The sequence below is a fragment of the Sinocyclocheilus rhinocerous genome, unplaced genomic scaffold (genome assembly GCF_001515625.1).
Source record: "Sinocyclocheilus rhinocerous isolate Xijiao unplaced genomic scaffold, SAMN03320098_v1.1 scaffold246, whole genome shotgun sequence".
Classification (NCBI taxonomy): domain Eukaryota; kingdom Metazoa; phylum Chordata; class Actinopteri; order Cypriniformes; family Cyprinidae; genus Sinocyclocheilus; species Sinocyclocheilus rhinocerous.
The window spans coordinates 347476-357689 of record NW_015661875.1 but is presented as its reverse complement, the minus strand read 5'-3'; the positions used below and the strand labels follow the sequence as shown (position 1 = coordinate 357689).

The window sequence follows — 10214 nt, the reverse complement described above, 5'->3', positions numbered from 1 at the left end:
AGTGAAGCAGAGCAAGCAATTACATTTTTGATAAAAGATCATGTGCACTGATGCATATTATTCATTAAGACCAGCAGTGTGTATAAAGAAAGTAAATAGGATAATTTTGATATCAATCTGACCTTAATGTAATCCTGATTCAAATTAAAACACAGCACATTATTGAGTTTTATTTAACTTGGACACACATATTTGGCCTCCAACCTGAGATATGCCACAAACTGAATAGGCAACATAGTGTTTACAGACTCTGTGTGATATGACATTGATTATTGTGTAAACACTGTTTCCACTGAAATAGCCTTTAGCAGCATAAAAACATCGTGCATGGCATCAAAACGGCACGGAACTACAATAATCATCCATGCTTACAAAGTAGCATTTGGTCAGTGGGATATTTTATGAATGACAGATTGTCCACCCAATGTCAAGAAACTTTCACTTTTTGTCATTTACACTCTAAAAAATGCTGGGTTAAATACAACCCAGTGCTGGGTAAAATAAGGACAAACCAATTGGGTTGTTTTGACCCAGTGGTTGGGTTTAAAGGGGTCATATGGAGTGTAGAAACTTGTTTCTGCATTATGATACTGTACATCACACCGGATGTGATTATTGACACTCACACAATGTTTTTCAACACAATAGCATTCGCTGTTCGTTATTCAACACAAGACCGTTATACTGATGTTTACTGTATATGCACACATGTAATGGTCAAATAAACAATCGCTTTCAAACTCGCTTTTTTATACAAAATGTTTTGTATTACATTTTTTCAAGATATAAAACCAAATTACAAGTTGTGGTCACCTTCAAAATCCAACTTAAAAAAAAAAACATTTAATTGTCTTTTGCATAATGGATGAATCTCTTGAAATATGTCTGGGTCATATTTCACTCTAAAATTAAAATAATAAATTATTTAAATTTATTTAGCATAAAATGAATCCTAACATTATAGTAATCATCATTTGAAAACGGAATGTCCTTAACTGTCATAAAATAATGGTTTTATTTTATATATGCAAAATATAATTTCCTATTTTTTTTCCTTTTGATTTTGTGTGAAATGTGACCCAGATGTGATAGAATATCATAATTGAAAATCTAAAAGGGTTAAATCCTTAATAATAGGAAATTATTACAAATTAAAAATAAGTCAATATTATTATTAATATTATTACTTCATATTTTAGTAATTAACATTTAAATGGGAAATGTGTTTAATATTCATGAAAATAATGTCACAATAAAAAAACCTAATGATTTAATTTTCAACATGTACAATATAATTTCCTGCTTTTTTAATTTTGATTTTGGGTGAAATATGACCCAGACATAATTTAATTTTTACCAAATTAAATCCCTAATAAGAGGAAATTGTTAAAAATTAAGTTTAAAGAAATGAGAAACAAATAGTAAATCTTGTGATTTTAATGATTTTATGAAATGATCTTAAACATATTCTGGAATGTTTTAAACTACAGGATGAGGGGATTTGAATTATGATTATGATTATGATTAAGATTATCAAGGAGTTTGACTGTGCTTCAGTCACTGGCCTTTATTTCACTCTGATATTTACAGTATGTTCATGCAGAGGTTCACTGTACTGTCATGTATTATGCCGTCAGGTTGGGCTTTTATAGATTATTTTGCCAATGCTTTATACAGATGAGTTTGGATTCTGTTTTGGTGCTGATGCAAGTGAAGACGGTTTCCAACAAAGATATATCAATATACTGCAGCAAATATTTTCCCTTCGCTTGGTAGATTATAGTTTGTGGTTTTGATGGAACAGGAACATCTATATTTATATGACTAATTTTAAGATTCATTTTGAACATCATTTGAGTGTCGGGCTGTTATTTTTAGTCCTGCTTTTCTCTGTTTTTGGCGAGGACTGATCTTACTGCTCAATGACTTTTTGTTTCACAGCAACTTGGGAAACATATAAATGCAATGTCAACACCAAAGCTTTTAAATAATTAAACATGAACACTAAAATAACACAGTCTGCGGCACTTACACTTCTATAAAAAGAAGAGGTAGTTGCTGGAAATAAAATTTAAAAATAAAAACAACTGGAATGCTTTAGTTGATCCTACCTAAATATTATCTTACATAGATAAGATAATGTTTATTAAATATGTAGCAGAGCATTTTCAAAGATTATGTATTTTGTTTGAGGTTCTCATGTCCTTTCGGCTACATGTATTAAACTATTCATAGCACTGACACCGTTGCCATAAATAGATCAGAAGAAAAACGTGTTTATGAATAGTTTTTTACTGAATCATTTCTGTTTTGTATCAAGCCATATTTATTTTAATAAAAGTGATTTTATGTTCATAACGGTTTTATTTCTTTTCCTTTATTTTATTTTTTTTACAATTTAAAAAAAAAAAATTTTATGCCTTTGACAGGACAGCTCCGTGAATCATAATCACGAGATAAAACATTTAATGTCTAAGCTGTTGATTTGAGTTTCTGGTAAACAGTCAGTACCCTGGGATCCAACATAGTGTTATTTGTCGTGTTGATTAACATTAAGGAAGTATGTTGTTTTGTTTATGTTGAAGCTTATCTGTGTGTGTATTTAAAGTTGCATTGAAAGTGTTTTGCATTCTGATTGAATCATCATCAGAGAGAAAATGATAGAAATTTTCATTTGAAGTCAACATGAACTCAAATTAACCCTCTTTACTTTAATGTGTTTGATAATGTGAATGATTTGTCAATGCATGTTATGTTATTGACTTGCTCCACCTCTGAAATTACTTTAATTTTTGGATGACATTTTGGATTATTTTTTAACCCTAAACCTCCAACCACCTTTCAGGACCTAATCAAATTTTAAATTTTTACAAGGTTCATTTTACATTTCTTTTTTTCTCCATTGAATATGTTGTTGTATTTAAAAATATGACATATTATGAAAGTAAAATGAGTTGTGAATGCCGTTTCATGTTGACTTCACATGCAAAGTGATAAGTAGTTTGGCAAATGTTGCCATTGTTGAAGAAGCTGAATAAGTGTGCCAGCCTGCATTTAAGAACAAATGTAATTATGTGCCATTCAGTGTTGTCTAAAGTTGTTTTTGAACATTTCTGCTATTGCACATTTAAGTGGAAAAACGTAAAGATTCTTACATTTGGCACACTGAAACTAACATTTCTGAATCATCAATGAGAAAGAAAAAAAACTTGGGGAACTGTTAAAATAAATAAATATTTACTTTCTGTGTGTTAATGTGTTTTAATATGAACGATTTGTCAGTGCATGTTATTGCAAAGAAAAAAGTTATATGAAATGTTCTTGTCTTGCTGACGTTTTGGATTTCATCTTATTTTTCAACCCTTAAAGGAGTAGTTCACTTCCAGAATAAAAATGTCCTGATAATTTACTCACCCCCATGTCATCCAAGATGTTAATGTCTTTCTTTCTCCAGTCGCAAAGAAATTAAGGTTTTTGAGGAAAATATTCCTCAATGAGGATTTTTCTCCATATAATGGTCCCCAACGGATTGAAGGTTAAAATTGCAGTTTCAATGCAGCTTCGATCCCAGCCGAGGAATAAGGGTCTTATCTAGCAAAACCATCGCTCATTTTCTAAAACAAATGAAAATGTATATACTTTTTTTTTTTACCTCAAATGCTTGTCATGAACATCTTGGATGACATGGGGGTGAGTAAATTATCAAGAAATTTTTATTCTGGAAGTGAACTAATCCTTTAACATCCAACCATCTTTCATGATCTAGTCAATTTTCCATGGATAAAGTTTTACATTTTTTATTTCTTCTCTTGGAATATGTTGTTTTGCGTGAAAATGTGTTGTATTATGCAAGAAAAATGGGTTGTAAATGCCATTTCATATTGATTACAAATGCAAAGTAAGAAGTAGTTTGGCAGATGTTGCCATTGTTGAAGAAGCTGAATATGGTGCATCACAAGTGTGTAAATATAATAATAAAAGTCAGACTGCATTTGTTATGACAAAATGCAATCATGTGCCATTCAAAGTTTTGTGATAATGCACATTTAGAGGGAAAAGTAAAGATTCTTACAGACATTTCTGTACCAGTCTGTTCATTTTGCAAATACATGAGAACACCAGGTTTGTGCTATCGTCCTTATGCTAACGCTATAACGAAGTTTCCACGCAGGATCCGTTACAGTGCAGCGAATGGTGATCATGACCAACGCAGCCCTCGTTGCGGTGAATAATCAGTACGGGAAAATACAGCGCGTCCTGATAGGCCGGCGGCGAAGGTGGGCTCTCCTCATTGGCCGACTGACCGGCCAGGCACCGCGTGCTTTCCGTCGGACAGCTGGGATCGTTCAGGCTACTACTGCGGCTTCGCCAAAGACAGCTGCGGCGCGAGCCGTGCAGACGGCCTAGCGAGAACCGGCTGCCGCTGAAAGGCAAACGCGGACTGCTGCTGTTGCAGATGCTCAATGCACTGCGCGAGAAGATCGACGAGCTGCTGATGGAGCGATGGCAGCGTTCGCAGTTCTGCCGGTATCCGCCGAAGCCGTTTCCACCGGCCGCACCGATCCCACGCGGCGAGAACGTGTTGCAGCTGGACTGCTGCGCCAGATCCATAAGCACGGCTTCGGAGTAACTGGGAACGAGCTGTTGGTTGGAACGAATGTGCCACTCAAGCTCCGTGCTGTCAATGGTGTTGACCCGCGGGATGTGGTGGCAAAACGGACGCTCATCCAGAGGCGTAACGGCGACGTACTCGAACCCAAAAAGCTTCTCCACGTGGTAGTGAACATAGGCCGTGCGGTACTCCGTCAAGACCCGCAGCGGCCAGGATAAAGTCAATGCCGCCGCTAACCAGAAGCTACAATGCGACGCATACCAAGGCAAGCGATCTGGATCTGCGAAGGCAAGCATGTATTCCTTAAACTCGACGTTTTTTAGATGCATCCCTTCACGTGCTTCCATATAATCATCCAATCCTTCGTTCTCTGTGAAGAACTGCGCTCTTTGCGTCAAATAGGAGTTCTCGGATTCGACGTTGGCGAAACTGAAGCACTTAGTGAAGCGCAGCTTAGTCACCGGACAGCTTTCCAGTCCTGTGAGGTGTTTCGAGATGTCTTTAACCCCACAGTTCCCGTAATCGAACTCGGCCTCCGCGACGTGCGTGTTCACGCGCTCGTGGTAAACCTGCGTGGTCGTGTAGGCGTCGCCGTTGCGATACCGCGTCACTTGTCTCGTCCGGCGTAAGTAATGGTAACTTATAGCCTTCCACCAGATGCACGGCGTGGCTTGTTGCATGCGTTGCACGCGCTCGGCGACGCTCTCCAGGCCTACTTTACACTGGAGTTCGTTGCGCGAGTAGCAGTGCCAACACTCCACCAGGTAAACCACGTAAAGCATGACGAGGAAGGCCACCGGGATGTAGATGTAGCCGTTGGAACAGGGACTGTCGTGGTACAGCATGGACTTGCCCTTGAAAGCGCTGTCGAAGGTGAGGCGCGTGACCTTCGTGACCTGGCACCAGGTCATCGCGATCACGCAGCAGTACATCAGCAGTGAGAGAAGGAGGCATTTCCAGTGCGAGTCGCGCCACAGGGACTTGCTCAATGACTGCTTTACGGGCCGTTGCTGTAAAGATATAAACAGAGAGGGAGAGAGGTGAAAAAAACGCCATTGGTTCCATGAAGAACCTTTAGGATTTACGGTTATTCACTGTAAATTATACGGTCTTTTTCACTTCCAAATACGGTATACTACCGTAAAATTAATGTCCAATACATGTAATGTCCAATACAGTTTTTCACCGTATATAGTAGGGGAATTTACCGTTAACCATTTAACAGGATTTTACTGTAGCATTTTTACAGTCTTTTACCGTTAAATTAACGGTCATTTTTTACAGTGTAGGTTTAAGCCTTGTTTGTGAAACCGGGGGGTAATCTCTCCATTCCACAAATGGTTCTGTAGTGGAAAAAGTTTCTGTAGATGTACTTCACACTAAGTCGATTGAAAAGGTGTTTGGGGAACCAAAAATTATTCTTCTACACTCTTAAAAATAAAGGTTCTTTATTGGCATTAATGATTCCATGAGGAACCCTTCATTCCACAAAAGGTTCTTTGCAATGGACAATGGTTGTTTAGATTATTAAAATGTACTTTACACTAAGAAACAAATAGTTCTTTCGAGAACTGATCACTGAGAAGGGCTTCTATGGCATCACTGCTAAAAAAAAATTTTGAAACCATTATTTTTAAAAGTGTACTGAACATTTTTACGAATTTTTTCGAATTGATCTTACAACATTTCTAAACTTTTTTTTCTTAAGATTTCCGTGAATCCTGCCCCGGGACTGTAAAAGTTGGAAGAAAAAGCATTTGATTGATCCGAAGATTCTGATAAGGTCATCTTTTTCAAAAACATTTATCTACAACCCAACATTCTTTCTTCTTATTTTCTAACTTAAGAGTAAAGTTAAGAAATACTTTTTTTCTCTCTGTTTTTAAGACTGTTCTAAAGACAAAACCTAAATAAAATTATTTTCTCTAAATTCAAATTCTTCCTAAAAATATTGTAAATAACCTCTTAAAGTTACGATAGATCTATAGGTGTCTTGAATTTTTAATTTTTCCCTTATAGGGAAAAAAAAATTGATGGCCTTGTTTAAAATTTAAAATATTTGAGAACATCTTAAGAATTTTTTTAAGAACTGCACACACACACACACAAATTAACATTACATTATTTTTCTAAAAATAAAGGTTCTTTATTTGCTTTGAAGGTTCCATGAACAACCTTTTACATCCATAGATCATTTCCATTCCAAAAGGTTTTATAGATTTTTAAAATGTTCTTCACACTTTAAAATTTTTTTTTTTTTTTTACCAAATTCACTTATTTTTACATTTCAGTAAAAAAAAGATTAAAACAAAAATATTAATTAGAAATGAAGATGGCATGTTCAACGGCAACTTTTGTGATATGGTATGGCAGGTCAAAGGTCATCATGGGCCACCTTAGGTCATCTCTGTTCTAACAGAAAACCCTCTTTTGCAACCGTTATTTTTAACACTGTAGGATTTACTTTAAAACTATTTCCACTCAAAAATTGCTAGTAAATTTCACCAATAATTACAAAGAAATGGCAAGTAACACATTAAATTAAGCATGAAATTTTGAAGTAAAAATGCTGAAATAGGCCTAGTATTTTCATGTAAAACACTCCAATAATCTTTCTTTAGAACGTCGAAACATTTTTTACAGAGTACAAATGAGAAAGTGTATAATATTGTAGATTATTCTTGTTAACCTCATTGTTTCTGCTTTAAGAGCATTTTTTGATAATGGTTCTGGAAAAGCCTTAGTTTGAGAGAACGACTGGACAAAATACAAAGATTCATATTCATGCTGAACAAACTTCTCGGGCTTTTATTTTGCTGTTTCTGGAGTATGTGATTGCATGGCTGTCTTATGCCCTTAACATGGCAGCTGGCATTAAATAATTGATGATGTTCTTCCACAATTATCCGCTCTACTTTTACCGCGGCCCCTGGAGCCCCTCACGACCAGAGCTCTCAGCGGGAACCGCAGCACTTATGAAGCATCTCTCAGCCATTAATGTACAATGCATAATACTCTCATTTGTGTTTTTGTATTTGAGTCTCCTCACGTTCTTTCAAGTAGTTATTTGAGGGAATTCCTAAAAAATCAGTGCGAAAAGATTATATTTTTATGTCCTGTGGCTCACAAATCTTCTATGGGAAAAAGACTGAATAAGAGCTGCATTAGACAAAATGACTTGACTTTTTTCAGAAACAAAATGGCTTTCTCAGGTTTCGCCAAAAAAATCATAGAAATGTAATCAATAAAAATGTATTTGAGGTTTTGCATGGTGGAAAAAAACCAAAATACACCCCAACCGGAGTTATTATTCTGTTAACTAAAACTAAAACCATAAAAACATTTGAATTACTTGAAATAAAATATGAAAAACTTATTTCTAGCTGCCAACAGTGTTAGTGCCATATTGAGATACTATTATAGTTTTAGCAATATTTTGAATTAGATTTTGTTTTGGTTAAATATTTTTGTAATTTTGTGTGGGTTTTTTTCCATTTATTTTCTTAAAATGTCTATATAGTTTTTTTTATTATTATTATTGTTTTTGTCACTTTAGTGCATCAAGTTAACCCGAAATGAATATGAGAAATGTTGTCTGAAATAAAATAAATGAAAAATATTTGAATATATTTCAGAAAATTGTTATTTTATTTAAATTAACAAAAGATTATTTTATGGTTTTATTTTTAGTTTAACTTTAACAGCCCTGGCAACATTTCTCATTCTCATTTAATTTAAGCTAAAGCACTAAAATAACTAAAACTTATATTAAAACTAATAACTAAAATAGTAAAACTATATAGACATATTAAAAAAATGAATTAAATAAAAAAATCAACAACATTTTTATTAAAATTAAAATGAAAACTACTATAAAAGAAATTGATATAAAATATAAAAATAAAATACAATTCCAAACATTAATGAAAACTCAATGATACTAAAAATAACCCTGACCCTAACCACAACCAGGTTAGTCCGCAGCTGATATGTGCGATATTGTGGGGTTAATGCCAAAAAAATGTGGTTACTAGTCCCATCAGCGAACTCGTTTTCTTTGAATGACCTACATAAGTTGAGCTAATTTGGTCTTTGAATATATGATTAAATGCTGTTTCATTTTGTAAACAGATTACAGTTGGACTTTGACTGAAAGTGTTCATGCACATCATTTCGAGGCACTAATTAGTGAATAATGAGCTTTCAGTGACCCAGAGGGGCATTTTACACTTAAGCACTTCTGAGGAAATAATGATCAAACCAGTTAATCACCATCTTTCAGCAGCCAAATGAAGTGTAGAGCATGAGACGAGACGATCCCAACAGAGAAAACACATTTCCTTACAGTCTTCTTCGGTTTGCTGTGTTAGTTGAAGCTGAAGCACTAGGGACGAATCTGTTCTCTAAAGCACTTCAGCAGTGAAACAAAGCCTCTGTATTGTGCTCGAGGCCAGAGGCTCTGTCAGACGCTCCCAGTGAAAACACAAGCTCTGATATACTGAGGAGTCTCTGCTGCTGTCGCACTGTATATTTTGGGAGGTGTGAGCGAGGCGTCCCACTTTCATTCGGACTATTTTAGCGCTCGTAACGTGACTTAACAGAGGCCGACCTCACTGCCAATTCATGAGGTTTAGATCATCAGGGAGGCCCTGTGTGAGCAGACTGTTGGTAACGTGTCAGTTACAACTTCATAAGCAAACAACATTTCATGAATTCTCAAAGTCTAAAATATATATCATAAATCATTACAAACAACTTAAATGTCACTTGGCGATTCTCACAAAATTCAGGACACATTTCACCCCAAAATGTAAAGAAGGAAAAAATAATAATAAATAAAATGTAAACAACAACAATAATAATAAAGACATACAATTATATAATTGATGTATTTATTCTAAAATAATTTAAGTATATTAATATTTTATTATATTAACATTTATGCATATTTTTGTACATTAATTTCATAATAATCAACCATACTCTTAAAGGAATGAAAATTATTATTATTACTATTTATAAATTAAATATAATTTATGTAGCTAAATTATACAATAATTCAATAATTATTTTAAATATTTTTTACATGATTTTAATGACAATCAAGCATGTTCTTAAATTTAAATTATACTACAAATTTTATAATAATAATAATACAATTGTGTATAATTTATGTAAACAAATTATACAATAATTCAATATTCTAAAATATTTTTACATTATTTTCATAATAATCACTCAATAAACAATACTAATTAAATTTAAATGTTAAATTATATAAAACACATTTTTTTTAAATTAGTACAATAATGAGAAGGTGGTTACAGTCATACAAATGCTAAAAAATCATAATAATGCTAAATATTTTTTAATTTAATAGGAGTATTTTAACTAAATATAATTTCTAAATAAATTATAAAATAATTTTAAAATAATACACATTTTTCGTAACATTATTTTCAATCAAGGATACTATATGAAATAACAGAAATATGAATAATATTTTTCTTGCAATATTGGGGGTGTTGTAGTCATAAAAATATAAAAATATTTTCAGCAATATTTTTTTTCATCAGTATATATATATATATTTTTTTTTTTT

General features: G+C 33.8%; 1 protein-coding gene across 1 annotated transcript in view; it reads right to left on the bottom strand.

Moving 5' to 3' along the window:
- Nucleotides 1-4096: 4096 nt before the first annotated feature.
- The window catches only part of LOC107726705 (transmembrane protein 151B-like), a 6956-nt gene continuing 838 nt past the window's right edge, over nucleotides 4097-10214 (bottom strand). The window contains exon 2 of the mRNA XM_016536395.1: nucleotides 4097-5622. Within this exon, the coding sequence (XP_016391881.1) occupies nucleotides 4150-5622 (1473 nt within the window). The 3' untranslated portion in view covers nucleotides 4097-4149. The remainder of the gene's footprint in view (nucleotides 5623-10214) is intronic.